This window comes from Python bivittatus, unplaced genomic scaffold, assembly GCF_059951505.1.
Source record: "Python bivittatus isolate LINGU-HERP-01145 unplaced genomic scaffold, Pbiv_v1 ctg000180_np1212, whole genome shotgun sequence".
Taxonomy (NCBI): Eukaryota; Metazoa; Chordata; class Lepidosauria; order Squamata; family Pythonidae; genus Python; species Python bivittatus.
Genome location: NW_028277047.1, coordinates 6,530,852 through 6,558,846, shown reverse-complemented (window position 1 = coordinate 6,558,846; position 27,995 = coordinate 6,530,852). Strand labels below are relative to the sequence as shown.

The window sequence follows — 27,995 nt, the reverse complement described above, 5'->3', positions numbered from 1 at the left end:
GAGGCCCGCCTCCCGCGGGGCAGTCCCAGCCGGGCAGAGCCCGTCCCGCCCCGCCCCGCCTTCCCCGCCTCGCTCCGTCCGTCCGTCCGGCGCGGCTGCCTGGTCGCGGGAGGGGACCGAGCGGCCGCGGCGAAGCGGGAGACGCGCCGTCGGGGCGCCTTGCAGCGCGGGCCGGGGCGGGGCTCGCCTGCCTGCCTGCCTGCCCAGCCAGCGGGGCGCTCGAGGCGTCGCCGGCGCCTCCGCAGCGGGCCGGGCCGGGCCGCTGCGCTCCGCGGGGAGGGACCCGACCGGACGGGACGAGGAAGCAGCCGCGCGCCAGGCGAGCCCTGCCCGGGGAGCGGCGCCGGCCCGCGCGCCCGGGCGCATGTAGACCCGGCCCGCTGGGGACGCGCCCGCCCCGCGGGTGGGCCGGTGCCCGATGGGGGGGGGCGTCGGGGGGCCGCCGCGCTAGCCCCGCGCAGCGCTGCCGAGCTCTCCCCGTGGTGCCCCCTCCTCGGCAGCCCGGTCCATGCTCCGGGGCCCGATGAGGCCGGGAGGGCGCCATGGAGCCGCTGAAGAGCATGTTCCGGAAGGCCCCTCTGGTGGGCGGCTGGGCGCCGGGCTCCCGCGCGGGGGGCCCCGCGGCCTACGCCAACCCGGTCTGGACGGCGCTCTTTGACTACGAGGCGGCCAGCACCGACGAGCTGACGCTGCGCAAGGGGGACCTGGTGGAGGTCCTCTCCTGGGACTCGGCCATCTCCGGGGACGAAGGCTGGTGGGCCGGGAAGCTGAACGACCGGGTGGGGATCTTCCCCTCCAACTACGTCTCGCCCAAGACGGGGACGTTCCCGGGGCCCGCGGACCCCCCCGAGGCCGACTTCCGGGACCTGACGCTGGAGGAGGTGATCGGGGTCGGGGGCTTCGGGAAGGTCTACCGGGGCAGCTGGCGGGGGGAGCTGGTGGCGGTCAAGGCCGCCCGCCAGGACCCCGACGAAGACATCGGCACCACGGCCGAGCGGGTCCGCCAGGAGGCCCGCCTCTTCGCCATGCTGACGCACCCCAACATCATCGCCCTCAAGGCCGTCTGCCTGCGGGCACCGAACCTGTGCCTGGTGATGGAGTACGCCGCCGGAGGACCGCTCAGCCGGATGCTCGCCGGACGGCGGATCCCGCCCCACATCCTCATCAACTGGGCCGTGCAGGTTGCCCACGGCATGCAGTACCTCCACTGCGGCGCCATCGTGCCCGTCATCCACCGCGACCTGAAATCCAACAACAGTAAGTGAATTTGGGATGGCGGACTGGGCTCTGGCTTCAGGGCCAACGGCAAAGCCTTGGGGGAACAGTGGCCCCGAATTGCAGGGGCACCCATGGGGCAGTCAGAAGAGTCAAGTTGGTGGCTTGGACCTGCACAAAGTCCTGTTTTCAATCGCGTAGGTGTAACTGCCATCTTGACTTTTTTGACTCCCTTCGTGGACGTTCCCATATCCAGGCAGCTTGACATAAATTCTCCCACTGTGCTGTTCAGATGCCCGTCATTCTCAACCACGATTCCCAGATTTCTCAGTTCCACCTGTGGCCACTGGGATTCCGGGAAGGGGGTTACCTGAAATGTCTGGGGGGTGCTAAGAAGCTCACCCCCGCTAGCTAACAACCCCTAGAGGAGCATTGTTCCTTTGTTCGAGCCATCTTTGTCCCTTTGTTCAATGGTGGACCGACATTGCGCTGTTTTTAAAACAACTGGGATGAAACCGCAGCACTCAGTGTGGTTCCTTTGACCACCTGAAACTCTTTCCCCTTTTTGATGCGCAGCAGCAGGACGTTCCGGTGCTCCAAAATTACCTGTGAAGGTGACTTCATGGTGTCGTGACCCTTCATCATCCAGCCTGTCTGGGATCAGATCAGTGTTCCTCCAGCTTAGCAACTTTAAGATGGGTGGACTTCAACTCCCAGAATTCCCCAGCCAGCCATGCTGGCTGGGGAATTCTGGGAGTTGAAGTCCACCCATCTTAAAGTTGCCAAGCTTGAGAAACACTGCTCTAGATCCAGGCATAGCTTTGTCCTGTGACCACAAGGTGTCCCGGGTTGCTAGAGCCAGCCTCCCCCAGCTCTCCCAGGTATGAAACAAGTGTGCCTCTGAGCATATGCAGCGTGCTCTCCCTTCCCCACCGCACCAGCACAGCTTCCACTTAACTAGGATTAGCAGGGGCAGGATTTTCTAAAGCAGAGGCCGGCATGCATTTGGAAAGATCCAGCCCGTCCCGGCTGCTCCCCCCTGCCACGTTTTGATCCCCCGTTCTGCTCCTGAAGTTTGCCACCCAACGATGACTGAGCGTGACCTGGGTGACCCACGAGCAGGAGGAAGTGACGGCGGTCTCTCCTGGTCTTGCAGAGCCTGGCTCGATGCGCCGTTTCCTCTTGTAAGGGCGAGATGGCGTATTTTTCTTTCCATGCAAACAAGGGCTGGGGGAGACCGACACATTTCCGCTGGAAACCGGTTCAGAAGACTGGGGGTTTGGCCCTTGCAAATGAATTCCAGCATCTTGCAAAGCCAACGCTCCGGGTCAGAAGTGTCAGCTTCATCAGTCCTGGTAGGCAGGTGTCCGTAGGATCCCCGGCCAGAAAAAATGGCATTCTGTACATGTTCAGTGTTTCTCTGTTGTAATGTTAGAATGTGGGATTATCCGGGAAGCAGGGTAGAAATGTAAATAAATTAAAAATGGGAGGGTTTCTTCATGCATAACTTCTGCAAAACTCACTGCCATAAGCTGTAGTGATCATAGACTCACAGAGTGGGAAAGGGTCTCAGAGGTCATCTAGTCTAGCCCCCCTTCCCTCTAGGATTTGCCAAAGCGTGTTGGACAAGATGCTTACTAAGATATACAAGGAAAAACTTCCTGAGGGTATAATTTGTACAACCATCGAATAGTCTACCTACATAGGTTGTGAGTTCTCCATCTCTGGGGGTTTTAAAGAAGAGACTGAACAGCCCCCTCTCATGAACGGTTTAAGTTGCTGTTCTTGTACACCACAAAGGGTTCGACTAGATGATCCTTGGGGTCCCTTCCAGCCCCACCATGCTAAATTCTAAGGGGTGTACTGAAGTTTGTGCATTGCACATGGGCAGGTGAATGCTCTCTGGATGGACTTTAATCCAGCCCAACTCCGTTTAATTCTGGAGCGAGGCCTCCCAACCACTACCATCCAGACGTGCTGAACTACATGCCCCATCATTCCTGTCCTAACATTAGAAGTTGGAGTTCCGTTAGATGGAGGGGCAATACACCTCTGCCTGGTTTGTTTTGGGGTTCTGAGTGCGGTGAAACCCTACAACTGGGCTTGCATAAACTAGCATTTCTTCCATTTTGATCAATCCTGGCTTGAGAGGGGAATTTGAAACTTGATTTGGTCCTCAACATACTTGGCTGGATTGCAGTAAGGGAGAGGCATATCCAGAGGGTGGAGGGTGAAGTGTTGGTCAAAGAGTGGGGAGGCTCCCATTCAGGTCCCCCTTTTCATCTGGATTCTCCCCAGCTTTTACCTGGGAGGAATAAAGAAAAATATGGAAAAGTACAGGTTATTTAGACAGCCTGGGGAAAACTGTCTCCCTGTTTGGAAACCAACTAGTTGGGCTTATGAAGTCCGCTTGATCGTGTTCTCTGATAAAATCAGATCATGGATTGACAGTTTCTCAACCTTGGCAACTTGAAGATGTCTGGACTTCAACCCCCAATATGCTGGCTGGGGAATTCTGGGGGTTGAGGTCCAGACATCTTCAAGTTGCCAAGGTTGAGAAACACTGGACTAGTGAGTCAGTTTGTACTGATTTCTATTAACTTATTCAGTTAGGGCCCTGATCTAGAAACCGTGGCTGGTTTAGGAAGCCAAACAAGGTTAGTCCTGGCTGCTGCTAGTTGTGGGCCAATCCGGAAAATCCAAGGCTATAGGTTACACCGGAAAGGCGAAAAAACAACCTGGAACAAGGTGGTAGAAATTACGTCCATGTTGCTAGCAAAACCTATGTTTTACATCAGTAAAGTCATGGGGAGCCCGGCTTAACTATAGTTAGTTACGCTGGTCACCGCAAGTAGCTTCTCCTACTGGCTGATCTCAAAGTGAGCTAAGTAAAATTGGATCTAGTTGGTACTTAAATGGGGGGGGAAAACCCACCAGAAAATCTAGAGCTAAGCAGAGTTGGTTCTCTTTGGATGGGAGAACACTAGGAAACCCCTGGGCTGGGGGCTAGGCTTGGAAGTCTTGGAAGAAAGCTTCAGTATTGCTGACAAGAAAACTATGTGGCTATATCCACAAAATTACCAGGAGTTGAGTTCAGTTCAAAAAAGACTTTACCTGCTCTGTATCTGTACTTTGAGGAAAACACCAAAGACGGTCAATAATTAAATTAATATCCATTCAGGCTGCAAGGCAACAGGGAGAGAATGATTCAGTCCTTCCAGAAATCCTGAAGGCAGCCTTGAGATTTATAACGTGGAGGAGGCTTCTGTTCTTCAGCAATACTCTTTAAGTTACTAGATTTTTGGGTTCATAAAATCCAGCGTGGCCTTCATTTTCCAGCCTTCGCTCACTGTAAAACGGGAATCTTACAAGCTTGCCTCCTTAGATTCACACTAAGCAATTGTTCTGCAGTGATTTGAGACATCAGACTTCTCGGACACTTGCAGAACCTGATTTTTAAAACATGGTTTACCCAATCTTCTCCTTCCTGTACAGAAGAATTGGCCCCAGGTTGGTTGAGCATGGGGATTTGAACCTGGAGCGTTCTAATCCTTGGGTAATTGTGACGTCACACTTGGAAGAAACTAAGAAATGCTTGTGGGGGGAGCAGTTACAGTTACACAATTCAGCCTTTCCTACAATCAGGGTCTAATATGAACTAGGGTTGAACGGCTTAAACCCTGTTTCTCTGGCAGTTTTGAGCCATGCCAAGGGTGGCTTGTTATAAATGGCCATTCCCGTGGTTTGTGCACAAACACAGGTTTCTTCCCACACTTCCGATCCAGCAGGTTTTCCAGAGTCTGAGAAGCACGGCAGAAAAACCTGCCAAACCTGTTTATCGGAAGTGAAAATGGGATGGGAGTAAGGTTGTTTTCAGAGGCAACTACAGGCGTTCTCTACTACAGATTTCTTTTTCAGCCCTTGCAGATCGGTTGGACCTCATCTCCCATCATGCTGGTTGGGAATTATGGGAGTTAAAGTCTAGCCCAGCCTGAAAAAAACAGAGTGAAGATTAGATGTCCAGAGGTCTTAAGTAAAAACTAATGTTTTAACTAAATTTGGCACATATCCCTTCCCAAATCGACAAGGCAGAGTTCTTGATGCTTGATACCCCAAACATGCCTACCCTTTGCGTAGCCCAGAGCCAAGAGATACATACATCACTGTGCACTTGTGCACTGATGTTCAAAGAGATCCCTATCGGAAACGCACATGCTCAAAACAGCTCACGGTGCTTCCAGTTCATGCTCACCCGTCCTTTGTCTCTTTTCTTGCACGTACCCCTGCAATATGTGCAAAGCAACCTGGATTAGGGGCTGTGCTTCCACCTGCCACAAAATGCTGTCGCTGATTTCATTCTGCAGTGGAAATGCACACATGCTGTGGTTTGAACTCGCCTTCTCTAAATTCACATCGTTCCAAATATGTTGGGCTCCTAGTATGAACTTGGCACTTCTTGTTACAGACGTTGTAGGAAGAAAGCCTTGTGAGTCTACGGTGGGGGAAACTCAGAAGTCTAGTAAGTGCCTTTTTTAACGATAACGTCTGTTGGTCAGGAGACATTGGTTTTTGGTGAAATGTGCTGCGGTTCACGAAAGCTGATGCCTTTTAAGCAAATGGTCAGAAAAACATTACCAGGCTCCTGATTCCTAGCATGAAGTGAATTTGAAGCCATTCAACATTTTCATTCATTCATCCATCCATTCATTCTCTGCTGCTGCTGGTACTGTTTCAAAAAAGGAAGGTTCAGGTGGGGCTCTCTGTCACTCTCTCTCTCACACACACAGACACACACCCAACTTATGCACAACTTCTACAGCTGAAGGGTGAGTGGCTTCCTTACACCTGCTGTTCCTCCTGACCAAGCATTCCAACTCCTAGATCCTCTGGGGTAGCCCCCAAGGTGTGAAAGAGAAAATCTTGATATGCTAATTGGGTGGTGGTCACTCTAGAAGCCCTAATGTGTTATGTCACAAGAGTTGTTGGAAGTGGAATTCCCAGGAGGAACATTAAGGCTGTGTAGGTGTCAGGAACGTGGGTGAGGATTAGTGAGAGGGAAGTTGGAGTATTTCTGTGGTTATGTTTGCTTAAGCTCAAAGACTTCGCTTGGGAATAGAGAGCCAGTTTGGTCTAGTGGTGACGGCACCAGGCTAGAAAGCAGGAGACGTTGAGTTCAAGTCCTGCCTTAGGCAGGAAAGCTGGCTGGGTGACTTTGGGCCAGTCCTTCTCTCTCAGCCCAACCCACCTCACAGGGTTGTTGTTGTGGGGAAAATAGGAGGAGGAAGGAGTATTAGGTGTGTTCGCCACTTTGTGTTATTTATAAAAATAACGAAGGCAGAGTAAAAAAAATCTAAAAAAGAAAGAGCAGAGTTTGGTGCTACTAAAGAGAGAGAATGTCTCTTTTGTCAAACTTGACTTTTTTTGATTGCATGGCCATGTCTGTGTTGTTTTCCTGAAAACAATACCAAAAAAATATATATATTTTTTTCTGCTTAGATTTTTTTAGATTCTAGGCTAATGTTTCTCAACTTGGCAACTTTAAGATGTGTGGACTTCAATTCCCACTATTCCCTAGGCAGCATGCTGGCTGGGGAATTCTGGGAGTTGAAGTCCACATGTCTTAAAGTTGAGAAACCACGGAAGGTTAGACAAGGTTGTTCAGGAACGGCAGATTTCCCAGCCTGAGTCTTTCCAGATGGGTCAGACTTCAACTCCCATCATGCTGGTTGGGAATTAGAGGAGTTAAAGTCCGATGCAACTGGAAGGCCTTCAGTTTAGGAAGTCGTGCAAGTCTGTGTATCTGCATACCGCTACTAGAGAAAGATGAATCATTTATTCTCTACTTTCCTTGAAAATTTGGCAATGGTCATTTTCACGTCACTCAAAATTCCCCAAGAGGAACTGTTTTTCCCAGATGTTGCTGAAGGTCTGCTCTTGAAGGGTGTTGTTCAACCACATCTGGAGGACCAGTGTTCCCCTACTCCTATTCCCTGCACGCACACATATACAATAATGATGCTCAAAGGAAGAATAGCCAGCAATCTCTTTATGATTGGGTGGACTGCTGTGATGTCACAGAAGGGTCTAACAATGAACTGCTGTGATGTCACAGAAGAGTCTAACCAACCGGGCACGCTGCCAGCCCAACCGAAGGGCCTCGCCTCTTTCTCATTAGAAAGAAGCTTAGTGAAAAACCTAACAGCGCTTCGTTGGAACTAGGAACCTGGTAAATGATTTTTCTTAGCCAGAATCTTAAAAAAGACTCCATGCAAGGTCGCTCCAATATTAAGGAAAGTTGCTTTGTTGTGCTTTTACAATGCTGTTAGGTAACACTGAAACATTTATTAGCAGTGGAAACGGACGGCACGCGGGGATGAAGCAATAGCTGTTTGCAGTGTTGGCCGTCTCCAATTAGAAACCCTCCGTAAGGCTTGGAAATGCCTCTCCCAGAATACCCCAGCCTGGCTGGGGGATTCTGGGAGAGGCGTTTCCAATCGCAGCCAGCCCACCTGGGGTTTGGGAAGACCGGCCACAAAGGCCATGGATCCACTTGTAAAAGGAGTCATATTTGGCAGGGGGCTGGGCAGCCATGTACGTGGAATCAGATGGAAAAAGAAAGCAATTCTTCAGTGTGGGGGCCAGGCTATCGTTCCTAGATTTGAATGCGCTGACCTCCGGTTCACACTGGCACATCTACCCCGCACAGACACCCACTTTGCTCCTCCTCCTGTTTGCTGCCCAGAGCTGGCAAGCACAGGAAACCCGGGATGGGGGGGTGGGGAGCCCAGCAGCACAGTAGCCGTATCCCCTCCCTTCCTCTCCCCCCCTTTCCGCTTTCTCATCTCGCCACGGGGATCCAGTTTCGCCAGTTGCTTCCTTCCTTATTGCTGGTTTCATTGACGGTTGCAACATGAGGCCAGCTTTTTTGCCTTCCAGCAAACCGAGCGGCGGGGGGGGATCGCTTGCAGACGGGACATGCGTAACCTCGTGTTACCGGAAACGGCGGTTAATGTTGTGACTCTTATTTATTGTTTTAAGGGAGAGCCCACGGGCTCAAACCAGAATGAGAAAGGGGCAGAGGCGTATTTTTGGAAAAGCATTGCCGGGAACAGAGTTTCTCCAGCTTAGCACCTCGAAGATGGGTGGACTTCAACTCCCAGAATTCCCCAGCCAGCCATGCTGGCTGGGGAATTCTGGGAATTGAAGTCCACCTATCTTCAAGGTGCTAAGCTGGAGAAACACTGGCTGGCTGGGGAATTCTGGGAGTTGAACTCCACCCATCTTCAAGTTGCTAAGCTGGAGAAACACTGGTCTAGAACATGATCCAGACAGATTCAAGATGAGATCCAGGGGCTTCCTTCTTCCCTTCGCGTCTTGCCCATAAAAATCCAACCAAGATCCGTGCTCCACTTAAACCGCCTGGATCCGGCCAGCTTCCTCCCCAGGGACTCATTTCTGAAATCTCCTTCTTCTAACCGGGACAGAATTCTGTGCTGGGGGGTCGGGGGGGGGGTTAAGAAACGATCCATTGCAGGCAGGTGGGGCGCTCTGCACATGCCCCAAGGTGCTGTGTGTCCTTTCCTTTTTTAAAAGAGGAATGAGCCCTAGGGGGAAGAAGCTGGCTAGTTGGGGGGTTTGGTGCAGGTTAGGGGGGTACTAATGTTCTCCTAAAGGCCGTTGCACAGGAAGGGTTTTTCAGCGGGAAGAACAAACAGAGCTGCTCTCCAGCCTCTCTGAAACAATGACCTGCTTGCAGGGGGGGGCGGGGGGGTCCGTTGGCTTCCTCCAACTCGTTTCCTGCCAGGTTTTTCTCTGGTTTCCTCCATACCAGAGCCGGTGGGGAAGGGAAAAGTCGAAGAGCAGCTGGCGAAAAGGTGGGGCGAGGGCCTGCTTGGGGCTCTCCTGCAAGGAGAGCCCTTGGCCCGCGTAGCCCCCCCTCTCCACCGCCCCCCCACAGAACAATAGGCCAATTCTCCAGCCGGTCCCAGACACAATGGAGTGCCCAGCAACACCACCTCCCCGAGAAATGTCTGAGTCGCCTACATGTTGTGGGAATGGAGCCCGGCTGATCCGAGCAGAATAAAAAGCTCCGTGCTTCCTTGCTGGAATTTCAATCGAGGATATAAGGGTCTTTCTGCTACCTGCTGGTTTTTGGAGCGTCAGAATTAGGAGCAGCAGTGCCTCTGATCATGTGCAGAGGGCCTCCACTTCAACCCCTTGCCACTTGCTCCCCTACTGGAGGTCTGGAGCAAAGTTGCTTCCTCTGTTTCATTTTGGGCGCTGTTTATTGGTGCAGCCACGCGCCTACACAGAAAGGGATCAATATTTTATTTGTTTGGCTGTCTAATTAAGGCAAGCCATGTCAAAAACAGGCAGGGAAGGTTGCTCTTAAATATGAGGACTAGTCACATGAAAGAATACCAATGGAAAAGGAATCCACCTGGAGGGAATGAAATGGCGGGGGGAGCCAACCCATATTGGTTGAGATATGGCGGTTCAACTTTTCAACCTGGGCTTTTGTGTCTGCTTACTTGAAGGGTTAGGACAGGGGTGGGCGACTATGGCCTGTGGGCTCAATCTGGCCCACACAGGATCCCAACCTGGCTGGTATAGCTCTGAATCATCAGAGGGAGTCAGCTTTTGGGATGGAAAGCGGAGATGAAGCCCCAGCCGAAGTTGGTAAGGGCAAGGAGCAAGTTTCCGACTGCCCTGGCTTGGCACGGTTTCTGCCATCCGTGTGCCAAGAATGCGGAGGAAGTTTGGCATTGTGACTAAGCTGGCCAACAAGGAAACCTTTCCAGCCCCAAGGAATTGCTACCGAGGGTGGATTCCCAGGGAATGTATTGCAACTGAGGGAAGCCTGGCCAAATGTAAGAAAAACAAGGAGAAGACAAAGCTGGGTCGGAGCTAGTCTTGAAAGGGAGAGCGAGGTCCAAGCAAGGCTGCATTCACACAGCCAGTGTGGTGAAAGAGTCGAGGGCTGCGTTCGTATGACCTGCTGCGCTCGGTGGGTTTGAACCTGGGTTGTTGTTATTTCTTGAACTTTAGCTAGCTTAGTTTCATATGGTTCGGAGTATTGGGCAACAGCCACAAAATGGATTAATTCAATAACCAGCTCAAATGGGCTGTGTGAACACAATCTAAACAAAATTCATTATCTCCCACTCCAAATTATTAGGAGTTTGTTCATTCGTTCTCTCTCTCTCTCTCTTTCTTTCTCTCTTTTTCTTCTTCTCTTTCTCTCTCATGCACACACCCTGAGGACGCACAACAGCCCTGAGAGGTAGTCTAGGCCAAGAGAGGGTGATGGGCTGTGTCCTAGCAGGCATCTGCCCAAGTGAAGATTTCATCCAAGATCTCCCAGTCCTCTTCTGATGCAGCCACCACTACCACCACACCATTACTGTGCCCGCGAGCTGGGCCCATTGAAAGCTGCACAACGTACTTCAGAATAGACAAATATTGGCCAGCGCATCGTATGCTCTTGACATTCCTGGAAATAAGTCCCAACATCCAAATAAACAGCTGGAAACAAAGGTTGCCCTTGGACACTTCACCCAGTTAGTAGATAACTTAGAAGGAATTATAGGTTGTCCTCAGTTTAAGAACAAGTTCCGTTCCCAAGGTTTGTCCGTAAGTCGAATTTGTACGTAAGTCGGAACAGTATTCTCGTATAATACTATATAAGCAGTATTGTGTAATGAACTCAAACCATTGTGGATTTAACTCGAACGTTGCTACAGTAGGCTCCGATCTTAACTATGGGTAGTCCATAAACCTGGCATTTTTAACTTGGAGACAGGGAAGAGTTTCCAGACCTGGCTGTTAAAAAGCAAGACTTGCCTATCTCTGGGGTTGTCTGAAACGTTCCTCTTTTTCCTTCCACAGTTCTGCTGAGTGAATGGGTGGATGACGGCGATGTGAGCGGGAAGACCCTAAAGATCACCGATTTTGGGCTGGCCCGGGAATGGCACAAAACTACCAAAATGAGCGCGGCTGGGACTTACGCCTGGATGGCACCGGAGGTCATCAAAAACTCCACTTTTTCCCGGGGTAGCGACATTTGGAGGTAAGATGGGGAGACAGAATCAGGTTCCTTCAGATCAGTGTTTCCCAACCTCAGCCACTTTAAGATGTGTGGACTTCAACTGGCTGGGGAATTCTGCTGGCTGGCTGGGGAATTCTGGGAGTTGAAGTCCATACATCTTAAAGTGGCTGAGGTTGAGAAATACTGCTCTGGGTGGATCAAGGACCAGGGTTCGTAACCTTTTTGGCCACGGAGCTCTTTGACAATGTGGTGAAACCGGTGGACTCCTTCTTGGAAAAATGTATTTAAACGCATCAAATAAAATACTTAACTATCAACTGTATCACAGAGGAAGCCAGTGAGGCTCCAATATTGTTATCAACTTATTTAAAAACAACTCCAATGCAATCTATGTGGTTCTTTATTAATCAATATGATCAATGTAGATAGTGAGGTGGGTCGAAATGGAACATTTCTGCAGTCTAGAGGCCACCAGTGACTTATTGCCCATCAACCTATTGATTGCCTTATGTTATTATTCAAAAGCTACATTTCTGCTCGGGGTTAGTGAAAATCACACTGTAATTTCTTTGTCCTCCAGGTTCATGGATGAGAGAAATCTGCAGACCCCCAAAGGGGTCTGTGAATCTCAAATTAAGAGCCCCTGATCTCGAAATTTAGGTCCACAATGCTTCAAAAAGGGAGATTTTTACCTGCCCCCCAACACGCAGAGTTTTAAAATGACAAAAGTGTCTTCTCCTCCCCCCCCCCAAAGAACCCTCTTTGTTCATTTTTCTCTTGCTTGCAATGGAAGTTTCCAAGTTTCCCACACCGTCCCAGTTCTTAAACCTGGATTAACAAAACATGGTGGCTGCGTTCCCAGCGGTCAGACAAATAAACCATTGTCAGTTTTAACCAGATGGCCTGCTGCCTATAGCTTGCTAAGAACAAGGGTTAGGTTCCCACAACCTGCTCCGTCACAAAGCACCCAACATGATTTCAACCTCATCCAAGCCTCTTACGCCAAGCCGGCAATGTGTAAAATAAGCCATGGAAATAGGGCTCTGTCTGAAGATGCAGAACAACCATCTCAGGTTTACATTTTGCAAACCTTTAGCATGCAGGGAAGGTCTGGGTTCGATTCCTTCCAAGGATACAACCAGGCCTTCATGGCGTGCACTCAGAAGACAGTGGATGAGCGTGTAACTCCCAAAATCTCCATTTTTATCGACAAGGCAGTCGATAGCAATTGTCTTCTACTGTTCAATGCCATCGTCTTATTACAGAACCCCTTGTGGGGCTCTGCGTTCTGCATCCCTGTTGGACTGGCAGCTTTTTAATGCTTTGAAGGCACTGGGGGAATTAAGAAATTAAGTTGGCATGGCCCTGGTGACATTTTGAACCTCCTGAGTCCCCAGATTTATCCATTCCGGCTTCCCCCCATGGCTTCCGGTGTCCCAGCGAATTGCCCGGAAACGGGCCAGCTCTGCGCAAGGGGAGGAGCAGCCAAATTGGTCTCCGTTATTCTGGAATTCAGCAGCCTTTCTTTCCCTGCTTCCTTGTTCTTCCAGTTACGGGGTGCTGCTTTGGGAGCTGCTGACTGGCGAAGTTCCATACCGGGGAATTGATGGCCTGGCGGTGGCGTACGGGGTGGCCGTGAACAAGCTGACCCTTCCGATACCGTCCACGTGCCCGGAACCCTTTGCGCGTTTGATGACGGGTAAGAGAAAACATCCCAGAGGCTGGATTTGGGAATTTGCTCCACAGCTCTGGGACAAAAAAGTCTCTTTAAGATGCTTCCCTTCCCCTCTGTTTCCCCAGCTGAAATTTATGCTTACAGCCCCGTTCCCCAAATGATACCATCCTGGAGGGGTTGGACTGCCCATTATCCCCAGCCATTCTACCTAGAGGGTACAGTACAGGTTTAGGGAATGACTAGAATAGACGTGGAGTATCTCCTGCGTTTGATACTCATCTGAGTAACGAGTTAGGATGGGAAGCAAATAAATAAAACATAAAACGATAAGTTATCTTCTTGGATCATTTTTTCTTTTTCTTTTCGCTTTTGCATACATAGTTGTCATGTAACTAATCTCTGATAAACCTGCCAGTATTTTTCCTATTTACTTGATTGCTGGAAACAAAATACAACAAATATTGGAAAACATCATTATTCGCCTTTCCTACGTAAGCTGGTTAAAACATGGCGGGCTTTAGTCATTAGCAACTTCCTACAAAAAAGAACAGCTGTTTTAACTTGTAATGTTAATAATTTCCTTTCTCTTTGAAAACAATGTTCTGTTCTTAAAGGAAGAAGAACTGAATATATTTGGCTGGAAAAAAAAAGATGAACTAAAAAAAAACACTTACCAAAAATGCATCTAACTCTTATGGAAATAGGAAGGCGAGAAAGGGAGGAAAGAGAGGATGAGATAAAACAGTGATGCCCGGGAATCAAATCAATCATAAGTACTGAATTTAATCCTTTGGGCATCAAACTACTTAAAGGCAGAATGCATTTTATTTCTTTTCTTAATAAAAGCATTTCATTGCTGCTCTTACTTTGTTCTCTGGCCCCCAAATGTAGCTTTGTAATCTGGCTCTTTTTCCCCCTAAAGTATTTTAAATAAGGGCTCCTATTTTCTCTAAATGTTCACCAATTCTAACTTTAAGGCTCTTAAGCGCACGGGTATTAGGACAGGAGCACTTTATGGCAGAAACAACATTTCTAAGCTTTCCCAGGATCTCCTTGTGCTGGATTGCAATGTATTTTTGCAATGTTTGATTCATGTGTCTTTGTTTCGCGGTATTTGTGAGAAAGAACTTTATCCAAAATCCACGGAGCTTTTATGCAAATAAATGTTTGCACTGGAATTTGGGAACTTTCCGCCTTTTTGCATGTTTTTTAAATACCTGTGCTCTTTTCTTCCGTTTGCAACGGCAAAAAGCTTCTGTGTCCATGAAGTTAATAGGAGTCTCAACTTAATATCTTAAGCAATAAAATACATACATAAGCGTGTGTGTGTGTGTGTATTATAAATGTGTATGTGTAAATACACACACAAATATGCACACGTATACACACACATATGTATATATATTTATACACATACAGAAGTGATAGGGCAGTCACCAAAATAAATATCAGTCACTGCAATTTATTTTTATTATTAATCATTATTATCTCCTGCAGATACATCGTTATTACATTTTTAATTTTTTTTCATTAGTGTTGTTTTCGTGATTCACCGCCAGATTTTTACTGCTCTATTACTTCTGGGACCCCCTAGAATTTAAACAGTGATTTAAATGGTGATTTAAAAAAAGGAAAAGAATACTAAAGCTTAATGTCTTGAGCAATAATTTAAAAAAAAAGAATTCATACATTATTTAGACATTCAGCGCTCAACAAAATATTAAATGTGAAAAACCAGCAAAATAAAGAAATATTTCTTATTCACTCACGCACGCACACCTACAAGTAAAAGAAAAACATTGAGAGTATCTAGAATTACATTTGCAGTTTTAAGATTATATCTTAAGATCATCCTTGCCAGACTTGTGATCAACTCATTCGGTTGCCCTGAGCAAGCAAATCTTGCTGGAAGCGCTGGTGCTCCCACTGACCACTTTGGCTCCAATAAAGGTCCAGGTCTTTGTTCAGCCGCACTCCTCCTCCTCTGCTGGGCATCTGTTAGGAACATCAGCCGTGCCCTGCTGGAGCGGAGCCCTGGCCCACCCAGCCCAGCGCTCTGCTCCCCCAGGGGCCAGCCGACTGCCCAAGGAAGCCCACTCCTCTCCCGGCAGACGGCCATCAGGGGCTGTCCCGCTGCCATCAAGGCGAACAGCCCCTGATCCTTGGGAGTTCCAGGAATCGGTCCAACCCTTTTTGGCAGCCAGCCAAGCTGGTAGCCAGCACCACTTCATGCAGTATTGGAAGCTAGTTGTTGCCCTCACGGGGTTAACCAGATAGGAATCACCACCAGATGAACTAATTCTACAGTATTGTAAAGCTACATTAACAGATCTTGCAAGTCTGAAACTACAATTCTCCCCCTGTCTCCTTTACAACCTGAGAAACTAGAGAGGGTCCCTTCTGAGCCTCTTTCTCCACCCATTATGCAGCTGAGGACTATGCTCCCTCTTATCTGACCGTTCCCTTGGCAGCATCTCTTGGCCCAGTCTCCCAAGGTCCTTCCCACATGCCATTACAGCAGTCTCCATCTTCTCTTCTGTAACCTTTCAAGCTGTCTCTGAAGGAGAATGTGGTGCCTGTCTTACATACAGCTCTTAGCACATTCCTGGGCATGGGATTCAAACAGGTTCAGCCCCTCAAAGTTGCACAGTCTCCATGGGGCGGCTGATTAACCCCACCGACAGTAGTTTGACTTCTCTACCTTTTGTTTCCCTCCTCTGCCCCCTTCCATGTCGGTCCCGCTAGAGTGCTGGCAACAGGACCCGCACGCGCGCCCCAGCTTTGCCTCCATCCTGGCCCAGCTGACGGTTCTAGAAACTCAGGTGCTGTACGACCTGCCACAGGAATCCTTCCACTCCATGCAGGACGACTGGAAAGTAGAGATTCAGGACATGTTTGATGAGCTGCGTGCCAAAGAGAAGGTGAGGACCGGAGGGGAAAGGCTGGGGAGGGGGGCCCGTGTCCAAAGAGGGCTCAGACACTGTCGCGGTGCACGGAGGCAAAATGTGCATGTTTTACTTTTGACTAAAGGAGAACCATCTCTGGCTGTTTGCAGCCGTGCTCAACTAAAATAGGCTGGAGGCAGCAGATTTCCCACTCTTGCTTCAGCATCACTGGCTGAAAAGTTACAACAACAATAATAATAATATCCTAAATATTTGGAAGTTGTAAATTTACTGGCCTTCGCATCACTGATTTTGCAAAAAAAAAAAAATTACTTGGAACTTCCAGCATACTATGGCAATCCCTTTAGAACCCAAAATACCCAGTCTTAAGACTGTGAGGTCAGGAGCAATTGCAAATGAGTGGATTTTTGATTTGGGTGTAGTGGCTCTGTCTCATTTTCCCAGAACGCTCCAGGATGACTGGGTGGGGGATTCTGGGAAAAAAGAAAGGAGACTTTCAAAATCACTACCGTCGCAACCAGAAAATGAAGCTCAGAATAATCCCTCCTTGGTTTCGTTAGCCTAAACGCGGGACAGAGAGAAACCTGGATAGGCTTTCGAGATCCTGTTACTATAATAAAGCAGCATTGCTGGGACCCCTGCAGTGTCTGCTCTTGATCTGGCCTACCTTGGAGGGCTGACGGTACCACCAGAATCAGCCAACTTGGCAGCCTTGCAAGACGGGAAGATTTCACAAGATTTGGGGGGAGGGAGGGGACTTTGCACGGTCTCCCAGGACCATGTTGAAATTTTGCCCGCTCTGCCTTCCGTCTCCCGGGAACTCCCTGGGAACCCTGCGACGTCACGCGGGGGGCGACGCTTGGGAGCTTCCAAGCCGGCCCAGGAACGTCCCAGGTCTCCGCCCTGCAGCTGCCCCTTTTTGCCCTGTCTCGAGGCAGCACCCTTTGGCATCTGTTCCTCCCCAGGAGCTGCTGAGCCGCGAGGAAGAGCTGAAGCAGGCGGCGCTGAAACAGAAGTCCCAGGAGGAGTTCCTGCGCCAGCGGGAGCACGAGCTGGCCCAGTGGGAGCTGGAGGTCTTCGAGCGCGAACTCAGCCTCCTGATCCAGCAGATGAACCGCGACCGGCCCCACGTGAAGAAGCGGAAGGGGACCTTCAAGAGGAACAAGCTCAAAGGCCGGGACGGCGAGCGCATCAGCATGCCGCTCGGTAGGAGGGCGGAGGGGGAGGAACGGCAGGGTGGGAATTGGGGCCCCTGGAAAGGGGCTTGGGGGGGCTGTGGCCCACATCGCTCCTCTGAGTGCCCCTCCGATGCTTGGGCAGGTCCTGTCATTCATTTCAGTTTGCAATGGCAATGGACCACCATTCTCAGGGACTCTGGAAATACAGGTGTCACACTCAGGAATCCTGGGAAATACATGTGGTGCCCTCAGGGATTCTGGGAAAAACATGTGATACACTCAGGGATTCTGGGAAATGCATGTGGTGCACTCAGGAATCCTGGGAAATAAATGTACCCTTGGGGATTCTGGGAAAAACATGTGCAGTCAGGGATTCTGTGGTGCACTCAGGGATTCCTATAAAATAAATGTGGTACACTCAGGAATCCTGGGAAATAAATGTGGTGCCCTCGGGGATTCTGGGAAAAACATGTGATGCATTTAGGGATCCTGGGAAATAAATGTGGTGCACTCACCTGCCAGGAGACTGTGTTCAATCTGGGGGCAATTAAAAATGGCGCCCCTCCAACTCATTTGCTCCGTGTAGAGCAATCCTGTGTTGTCTGAGAAGTCCACTGTCTTATTCACCTTTGAAGAAAAATTACCATCAGTCCCAAAACAGGGTCGAATAAAACCGACCAAAGTGCCCCAGATCCCCATAGGAAAAAAAACAGGCAGAAGTCCAAAGTTTGGAACCTGCGGCGTTCCAGAAAAACGAGAAAAATCTTTCTAAATATCCCAAGTTAAAAGCAGGCAGAGTTCCCAAAGGTCAGATCGCACATCTGGATTCTGACAAGCGCAGAAGCGCGCAGGGACTCACCCAGCCGCGCCAGTTCATCCCAGATAGCAGGTAGATCTTTTGTTAATTTGACTCAGTTCAGTGCTGAGTTACCTGAGTTAACCCAACTGTTAACTGCCCAGAGTCGTGGAGGGTTGAGCGGCATACAACTTTAATAAATTATTATTATTATGGTTGGTCGCATAGTCGGCCAGATGTTTAGGCTAGATTTGGCATTTTTATCCACCGATCGAGTCGTTCCCAAGGACCTGGGATAGGCAGATGTTGTTGGATGGTGTCAAAGGTATCGTTGCAGGATGTAAACTATTCCACGCAAACCTGCCTTTTGCAATGGACCGATGGTGATTTTGTCAGTGCTGAAGGTCTTCAAGGGGTGCTCCAGATGTTTAGGGATTGCACCCAAGGCGGCTGCTGCTGCTGCTGCTGCTGCTCCTCCTCCTCCTCCTCCTCCTCCTCCTCCTCCTCCTCCTCCTCCTCCTCCTCCTCCTCCTCCTCCTCCTCTTCTTCTTCTTCTTCTTCTTCTTCTTCTTCTTCTTCTTCTTCTTCTTCTTCTTCTTCTTCTTCTTCTTCTTCTTCTTCTTCTTCTTCTTCTTCTTCTTCTTCTTCTTCTTCTTCTTCTTCTTCTTCTTCTTCTTCTTCTTCTTCTTCTTCTTCTTCCAGAGAAGGAGCATAATTGGAGCATTTGTACAGAAAACAACCCTTCTTTGGTTACTATGTGGTCACTAAGCATCAACAACTAGATGATACATAATCAACCAATCAATCAATCAGTCAATCAATCAAATGGGCATCTCTGCTTCATCCTTCAGGTGGATACTTAAGGATAAAGGGACTCCAGAGTTATCACACTAACAAGAAGCTGCAAGTCCAAAGTTTGGGACAGGAAAGGCGGCATTTGTAGACCAATTTATTTACTTTTTCTGGTTTTTATCCCATTTGTAGCGCACCCTTAACCAAACACATTGCCTGCCTGCATTTGTCAAATTCCCCTCCACGATCGACAGAAAATCAGTTGGGTTCTCACAAAGTTACGAAAGTGCCTCTGTTTTTTTGCAATAACTTTTTTATTTTTACTCATTAAGGAAAAGCATCAGGAAAAAAACAAACAAAGGGGGAAAAGAGGACAATACATGTATATAACTACATACAATTACATTACAATTAATGTATTGTTGTATTTTTGGGCCCCCCGTTTTGTTGGATTTGTGTCATTTTTAGATCATTTTAGTCTGGGCCAGTGTTTCTCAACCTTGGCAGCTTTAGGCTGTGTGGACTTCAATTCCCAGAATTCCCCAGCCAGCATGGTTGGCTGGGGAATTCTAGGAGTTGAAGTCCACACAGCCTAAAGCTGCCAAGGTTGAGAAACACTGGTCTGGGCTCTCTGTGTGGTTTTAGGTTTTATCTGTTTTTATGGATTTTTTTTTGTGGGGGGCAGGTTGTACTATGCCAGTCAGGGTCCGTCCAAGTTGGGCTGCTATAATAAATCTAAAGAAAAAATAAATCCCTAGCAATGTAACTCCTAACTCATCTATGCTGTTCCTGATTTTTTAAAAATTAATATCATCATCATTGCCGTTGCATGAGTTTTAACAAGAGGCGAGGGCTGAAGTGAGAATTCAAAAGAGGAGATTTAAAATAACAATTAAGGAAAATGAAAATAAAAAATAACTACATTTTAAAAACAGAGAGAATTTTTTTTTGCGTCTGTAAGAAAAAGGCTTCAAACTGCCCCCTCTTTTTTTTCCCTGACCCCTAACTGCTACTTAAATATTTTTACACCATGCTTTAAACTTCCACAACCATTCTGTTTAGCTCCTTTTAATAGTTTTTTAAACAGCTTCTCTTTTTCAGAATGACAAAAGTTCCTAACCAGGGCTAACGTGACCGAATGCCTCTGCTGGGTCTGGCCTGACCCTGATCAGCTGAAATGTGGTTTTCAACCTTTTTCTTCTTCCTTCTTTCAGATTTCAAGCACCGTATCACAGTTCAGGCGTCCCCGGGGTTGGACAAAAGGAAGGATATCTTTGACGCGGGAGCTGGTGGCTCTCCAACGTTCCCGCGATTCCGAGCTATCCAGTGTGAGTTGGCAATTGGATACTGGTTAGAATGGGCTGGTGGGGTAATTGACTCTCCCCCCCGCATCTTGAATTGTACATAGTCCTTTTATATAGTATTATTTTTTTAGCTAATTCAATAGGGATATTTATATTTTTACTGGTTTTAACGCTTGGATTTTAATTGTGAGCCGCCCAGGGTCACCCTCTGGGGGAGATGGGCGGCATATAAATTTAATAAATAATAAAATAATAAATCATCCAGTGTGAGTGGCGGGGATTTCCCTCCGTAGAGCTGAGTCAACCCCCAAAACACATCTCAACCAGCTTGGATGGTGAAAAGGTCCCCAAGAATTCCAGCTAGTGATTTCCTTGCAAAGAAGGCCCCCGTTGATGCACCCTTCGGGCAGCTCTTGAGGAGGGGGCTGGGAAGCGGGTGGGGGGCCTTTTGCACCCCCGTATTGTTTTGAGAACTTTCAGCCTTCTTAGCTATGTGAGAACTCACTCCCATGGGGGAAGCCATTCAGGAGGCATTGAAACCCGAATGCCCCCAGTTCACGCCTCTTACCTGCACCTCTCCAGAGATATTCTGGGGGGGGGGCTTTTATACCTCGATCAATGAGGGCGCACTGGCTGCCGGGCCCCGATTCGGGAGAGACGGTGCTCAGCTGCCTGTCTGCGGGTTGCAAAGCAGGGTTAAACGGAAGAAGCGGGCGATCCTAAGCCTGTTAAATGTGGTACGACAATGCTTGCCCGTTTTTTAATCCCCCTTGCAGTGGAACCGAGTGAGAACGATCCGAGCTGGAACCGCCAGCCGCCCCGCCGGGGAGATGAGTCCTGGAACGGCCACACCAAGACCCCTGGCTCCCCTAAAATGTGGGAGAGCAGTATACAGAATGGCAGGTAGAGACCATCTATCCCACCCCCATCGCCATCGGTTGGTGCAGTCACCTTCTCCCAATTACGGGATTGGATTGGGGCTCTGTTTAGGGGGAGGAGGGGGGTATCCTGACCCCATCTTGTGACTCTTTTTCCCCACAGCAGTAAAGTGATCCCTTTCTTGTTAGTTAAAGCAGTGTTTTTCAACCTCAGTCACTTGAAGATGTGTGGACTTCAACTCCCAGAATTCCCCAGCCAGCATGGCTGGCTGGGGAATTCTGGGAGTTGAAGTCCACACATCTTCAAGTGGCTGAGGCTGAGAAGTATACTTCTAGTGACTCTAAGGAAACATTTGTTGTTGCCTTGGAGATAATACGGAAGCAATTTGACTTTGTCACTTTCTTCCAGTGTATATTTTTTTACCTGGGATTTTCTGGTGGTCTCCCATCCACCTCTTAATCAAGTCTGCTCCTGTGTAGCATTTTCAAGGTCAGTTAAGGAGATGCCACCTAGGATATAAATTGGATCAATATTAGCTGCGGCAACAAAAATAAGCACATAAATAAATAAATGCTCCTACAGGTAAGGAAGACTATGACGAGGTAAGCGTTCAGGAAATAAAAATATTAATAAACCAAATGAGCGACTCCAGATCTGCAGGAGAGATTTTTGACCGAGTGGCCGAATAAGAACAGGGAGCAGCTGAGGTTGGCTTTCTTGTTAAGAGATTCAAGTCCAGAGTGCCCTCTGCATATGCACAGAGGCCATTTCAGGCCCAATCCCCATTTTATTGCCATGGGAAAAGATTGGGTAGGAAATTAAGGAAAATCTCCTTTAACTGTGTTCCCTGCTGCCAAATCAGAACAGACACATTATGCTAGTTGGAGAAAAACAGAATATTTTCCCTCTGTGTTGCTGGAAGAAGAAGAATCATTATTGGGGTCAACCCCCAGTCCATAAAACACCTGACATACATAAATCTTGTATGGCGAGATGGGCAGCGTATATACATTTGAAAAAAAATAAAATAAATAAGTCCGATCTCGATTATCCATTTAGGTAAACAGTTCAATCCAACAGCTGCGTGTCTTGCATATAATGTGACAACATCTGGCCACGCTTAAGGAAATTTTATTTATTTTTATTGATATTTCAAATGTGTCACCACCCCATTCAGTCATTTGAATCTGAAAGTAAGTCAAACTGGTCAGACTGAGATATTTAATTAGGTTAACCGCTCACGCCAGGGTCAGCATAAAACGAACGGTATAATAAAACCCATTGGGTGGATTCCGTGACCTGTTTCTGAATTGCCACCCGGTCCTTTTTCCTCCCCCAGGAGAAGATCGCGGCCAGAAGAGACCACGTGGTACATAGAACCGGGCGGGTCCCCTGTTCTTTCGCAGCCCCCTCCCCAGTCCAGCCAGAACGGTGAGCCTCTTCCTCCTCCTCCTGACTTGTTGCATTATAATTACTTTGGAATATTATTTAATGAAGAATTCTGATTTGGTGTCGATCCTGATTCATCCTCGCCACCCCAGTTAAAAAGCAATCAGGTTCAGATGGCATGGATGTACCCCACATTCTTGATCAGGCTAAACCAGTGTTTCTCAACCTTGGCAACTTCAAGAGGTGTGGACTTCAACTCCACTCCATTCCAAGACAAAAATGAGCGCTGCTCAATTTGAAATGATGGAGGTGACCATCTTTTTTTTTTTTCCCTTTTCCCTCCCCTTCGCCTTTCCTTTTATGCTGTGGCTTTTTTAGCAGCCTGATCTTGTTATTCTGTAAGCCCTTCACCCTGAACAGCGAGGTTAAATACTTCAGGGAAATTAAACAGACCCCAGTCCATAGGCCAATGACACTCTCCAATCTGGGTGTAAACGTTTGCCAAGTTGGCGCTTTACTGTTTCTCGCTGTCTCGCCCTTCCAGGCAACGTTTCCGTCGACTCTGCAGAATCCGAGGATCCAACGCCGGGAAGGCCGAGCGGCCCCCGATTCATCCAGCGGGCCCTGCTCAGGGGCTCTGCCTTGCTCGCCTCCCTCGGCTTGGGCCGAGAGTTGCCAACCCCCTCTCAGGAGGGGGCCATGGAGGGGCCAGCTAGCAGGAAGCCGTCCCCCAGAAGAGACCCCACCCCTGCCCTGGAAGTGGAGCCGTGCAAGGGTGATGCTGCCACGGATCTCCTGATTGACCTAGCCTCGGCGGGTGACAGGACCGCCTTGCCACCCCTCTGGATACAGGAATCACCCAGAGTCCCGCGGCTCGGGGAAAGCCGGGGCACAAAAACCCAGAAATGGGGTGAGTGGCAGAAGGGCTGCTGGGGGGGGGGTGGCTGGCAGGGAGCCGGGGAGGGGGAATTTGCCCCCTAAAACTAACCACCCCGGCTGCATTCACACAACCAAACCAAACCAGCCCCAAACCAACGTGAGTGTTGTGCGAATCAACCAAAAAAGGAGGCTGGGCTGGGTCAGAGGGAGGCAAAAGTTGTTCTTTTGATCTATTACAGTGTTTCTCAACCTTGGTGACTTGAAGATATCTGGACTTCAACTCCCAGAATTCCCCAGCCAGCAGCCTTTAAGATCGCCAAGGTTGAGAAACACTGATCTGTTAGTTTAATTGAGGTGAAATGGGTTAGTTTTAAATGCAGCTCATATGGGAACTTCTCAGCCGCCTTTGTAAAACAGCCCCGACTTGGTTATTGAACTAATTTAATTATCATTTAATTATCATTTAATTTAATTCTTATTTCCCCTCAGTTAGAAGCAGCCTAGTAGCACAAATTGGATTAAATGGTATAAGCTTTCCTGAGCAGCGGCTCAGATGGCACGTGGTTCCCGTGACTTCCTGTTTAGTCATCACTAAATTGAATATTTTCATTTCTGTTGGACTGAGGTTTACGGGGACTTGGTTCTCTCTCACGGGGACTTGGTTCTCTCTCAAACCAGCCTACCTGGCAGGGTTGTTTTTTGTCAGATCAAAACGTGGGGAGTCCCCCATATGTATCCCCTTGACTTCCCAAGGAAAAAAGTGTGGGGTAAATGTAATAAATCAAGAATGGTGGATAACGGGACCCCAACATTTGAAGGACCAGAAAGCCACGTCTGAGGGTGGTAGGGGGCACATATTGCCCACAAGCTGTGGGTTGATGCATTTATTTTCTTACTTAAATGCTTTTCATCTCACAGCAGTGACACTGGGCAGTGTGCAAAGTTAAAAGCAGCAATTAAGCAATCCAGATAGATGTCCGAGGTTGCAAACAGCAAATTCCAGTCTATAATAAAAACAGCATGAGTTTAACTTCCGAGCCCCGAGGCCTGGGGGAACAGCCAGGTCTTTAGCCTTTAAATATAGTTTGAACAATTTCTCTTTCTTAAAAATAGTCTAAACCAGTGCTTCTCAACCTCTGCAAGTTTAAGATATGTGGACTTCAACTCCCAGGATTCCCCAGCCACCATGCTTTAAGATGGGTGGACTTCAATTCCCAGAATTCCCCAGCCACCATGCTTTAAGATGGGTGGACTTCAATTCCCAGGATTCCCCAGCCAGCATGCTGGCTGGAGAATTCTGGGACTTGAAGTCCACCCATCTTAAAGTTCCTAACGTTGAGAAACACTGGTCTAAACCATCTCTACTTTAGATGCACCAGCTTGGGAATGTCTTCCCTGGATCAATCGCAGCTTTTGCTAACTTCTGCCTCCCCTCTCTTTCTGCAGATGGCGCTTTCCCATCTCCCTCCTCCCCTCGAAGCCCCCGGTCCCCTCGCCCGTCCCCTCACCCCACCCTCATTTCCCGCCCCCGCCCCTCCCCCATCCGCAGCCGGATCGACCCCTGGAGCTTCGTGTCGTCTGGACCCCGGGCCTCGCCAGGGGTCACCCCGATCCAGTCCCCCCGGCTGGGGCCACGCCAGCTCAAAGTCCCCGGTCCTGAAAGCACCAATCCCTTCGGGGGGCCCGGTCCGGATCCGTTCGCCTGGGGGGACTTTTCGACACCCGCCGACCCTTTTCTCGTGGCGTCCGCACGGGCAGTGCCAGAGACGCTCGGCCCGTCTCCCTTGACTTGCTGGACCTCCAGACCAGTCCCGACTCCGCAAGAGGATTTGCCAGCCCCATCGTGGTGGGGGGAGGCTTCCTGCCCCCCAGGAAGCGCGACTCCCAAATGACCAGGGTTGCACCTTCCAGGCACACTTTTTCAGGAAGCGGCCTGCTGTGCTGCGCTGTGCTGCGCTGGGACCAATGGCCTTTTGCGTGGCCGAAGACCAGGGGACCACAGACTGCTGTAAAACAAGGGAAGGAGATTAAAAAACTCGGATTGTTGGTTGCGAAAGCAGGAGGGGGAGACCCAAAGAGGGGTAACCTCCTCCCCATCTCAGTCCCTGCTGTGCAATGAACACTAAGCGGTCAGAGCCAGCGGTGGCGCACCTCGTTGTCCACTGTTAACGTTGCCATCCTGGTCACTCCTTAACAGGCAGCTATCTCGGTTCTCACCTGTGAGCCCTCACCCTTCCTCCCGTGCCAGTGGTTCTTCCCCATTTTGGGGGGGGGAACACCAGGATCATGCCCCCCACGTTCCTGGTTAGCTTTCCGCCCCCCCAAATTCCAGCTGACGGAGGCCTTCACGGTTTGCCCAGCAGGGCAGCTCGTCTTTTGCACACAAGCGGAGCCAAGGACAGGAGGGGATGGGGAAGAAACAAGGGTGGGGTCCGTGCAGCGCCTTTGCCCCCCCAGCAGCCCTTGTCTTTGGAGGCCAAAGCAAAAAGCCGAGAAAATTCTCGCAGGACCGAGGCAGACCCGAGCACTTTGAGTGTGCAATTCTACTGTGTCTTCTTTCCCCTACTTGAAATTCACGCGCGTGCCAGGCTCCCTCGTGCTGTTACCTCCTTCCCCGCACGCACACGCACTCCCACAAGCAGGGGGAGCCACCTGTGGTCAGGCCCGTCCCAGCACCGGACGGGCCGAGCCTGTGAAATGAGACCAAATAAACCTCTGGACATCGCCTTCCTGCGCGTGTGTCTGTTTCGAAACTCGGATCGGCCACCAGGCAGATGGGGGCCAGGGGTGGTTGGCGCATTTTTGCGCATGGAGGTTTCCCAGAGGTGCCTGCAAAAGTTGGAAAGCCATGTTGTGCTCGTGCCACATTTGCATTGGCACACGTGGGGGGCTTGCTCCTTATCCGCAGATAAATAACCTCTGAAAATACAGATGGGGGGGACTTCCCACTCCGGTTACATTCATGCAACATGCCAGCGGGTCGGGTGAAAACAACATGCAAAACTTGGTTGGCTTTAACTTGGATTAGGACTGGGGGTTCGGGGCATTGGGAGAACCTTTGTGTTACTTAATGGTTCTGGCGGACGGATTCAGTTCCCAGGGTAAACGTGTGGTGTGAATGCGGCCCGTTTGGATAGATTAGGGTCCAGTCCTTTGTGCGCATCTGTTAATTTAGTAGGAAGGGATGCATGCAAAGCGAAGGCAGCATTCTGCATTTATTAGAGCAGTGTTTCTCAACCTTCACAGCTTTAAGATATGTGGACTTCAACTCCCAGAATTCCCCAGCCAGCATGGCTGGCTGGGGAATTCTGGGAGTTGAAGTCCACATATCTTAAAGTTGTGAAGGTTGAGACTATTAGAATGATCTCGAGTGATAGCTACGCTGATTATGGGATGATCTGAATATTGAATACATCTGAAAAGGGCCAGACAAAGGCGCACTGTGCTAGCATAAAGTCGCATCACAGATGAAAGCTGGGAGAAGAGGCTCAAGCGTGGGTTCTGTATCACTTAGCCATGATTTAACATAGTTTACTGAATAAACCACTATTGGGTTCATTTACCCTGCAAAGCTGCAAACCATGGATTGACCCACAGAAGGCCTTCAAGGTTTTTTTGGTAACGGGCGGGGGGGGGAATGAAACCACCCAAAATCTTTAAAAAGCAACACGATCTTGCATGAGCTCTCGTGAGATTATATATTTTTTTTTTGCCATACTTTAAAAAAAAAATAGAACTTTTGTTTATAAACCACAATTGCCTTGGGCTATTCAACGTCTTACAGCTAATCCAATTGCATAAAGCTGGTGATAGAGGTGGAATTTGCCAAACCGACCAGCCTAAAATATAGTTAAGTTGCTGCTGATACAGAGCCAGCCACAATCTGCTTTATTCTGCAGGAATATTGTGCAGGAGCAAAATACGTATTAACTACAGCTTTTTTTGAACATGAAAGAACACGTCTTTATTTGGTCAATGGCCAGCAAATTGAAGAGAACAATGACAGAATAAAACAAATTGATAGAAGAATATGCGAAAAGATCACATAATATTACATTCACTCTCCTATAACCATATTAATATATTAATTACCTAAGTGATCCGTTTAAAAACTATTATTTTGAGTAAATATCAAATGTCGTATAATAATGCGATCTGCCTTTTAGTATATTGTTCTATCAGTTTGTTCTACTCTGTCATTGTCCTTAAATTTGCAGGTCATTGACCAAATAAAGGCATGTTCTTTTGTGTAGTGTGTGTGTGTGTGTGTGTGTGTGTTTCCATATAGTAAAAGACAAATCCAAAGAGGGAAAAGGAAAAGGAGGGAGGGAAAAGCGGTGCAAGAAAAGAAAAAGGGAAGGAAAACTAAAGAAACATATAAATGATTTCAAATCTTTTCAACTCTTCGGTACTATACAAGTCCTTTCAGCCCTTCATTGAATCCAAGTCTCTTAATCTTTAAATCCATAAATCATTTAATTTCTTCCTTCTTTCAGCAAAAAATCCATATAAGGTTTCCAGTCTTTGGAAAAAGTTTCTGTGTTTTTTTCCTCTGGCCAAGCAGGTCAGTTCTGCCATTTCTGCAAATTCTGCCATTTTCACAATCCACTCTTCCACTGTGGGAATGTCATCGTTCTTCCATCGCGGTGTATGCAATAATTTGGTTGCAGTTACTGTACACAAAATCAATCTACTATGAGGGGGGGTTTTTTTTCTAATTCACTGTCCATAAGTCCCAATAAGAAGAGTTCTGGTTTCTTTGCACTGCCTTAATGAGTTTTCAGTCAGGGCTCTGCACTCGTGTGTGTGCTGAAAACACCCTTTACGACTGAATCTGGAGCATTGTGCAACCACGTTTATTTCCTTCAATGCTGCTGATTGCACCAACCCAAAACACGGCTTAATTCACGGACCAAATTATAATATCTGGTATT

At 48.7% G+C, this 27,995-nt stretch overlaps 1 protein-coding gene across 2 annotated transcripts; it reads left to right on the top strand.

Annotated features, from left to right (window-relative positions):
* Positions 1-25: 25 nt before the first annotated feature.
* MAP3K11 (mitogen-activated protein kinase kinase kinase 11) lies at positions 26-26,252 on the top strand. Of its 2 annotated transcripts, XM_088137461.1 has the most exons (11): positions 26-881; positions 1,059-1,257; positions 11,104-11,284; positions 12,814-12,962; positions 15,684-15,859; positions 16,810-17,050; positions 19,825-19,938; positions 20,691-20,817; positions 22,133-22,224; positions 22,727-23,092; positions 24,508-26,252. In XM_088137461.1, the coding sequence occupies exons 1-11, from the start codon at positions 543-545 to the stop codon at positions 24,951-24,953; spliced, it is 2,430 nt and encodes an 809-aa protein (XP_087993587.1). In that variant the 5' UTR covers positions 26-542; the 3' UTR covers positions 24,954-26,252. The 2 variants fall into 2 exon arrangements, with proteins under 2 accessions (XP_087993587.1, XP_087993586.1); XM_088137460.1 differs by having other exon boundaries at positions 26-1,257; positions 24,508-26,250.
* Positions 26,253-27,995: the final 1,743 nt, after the last annotated feature.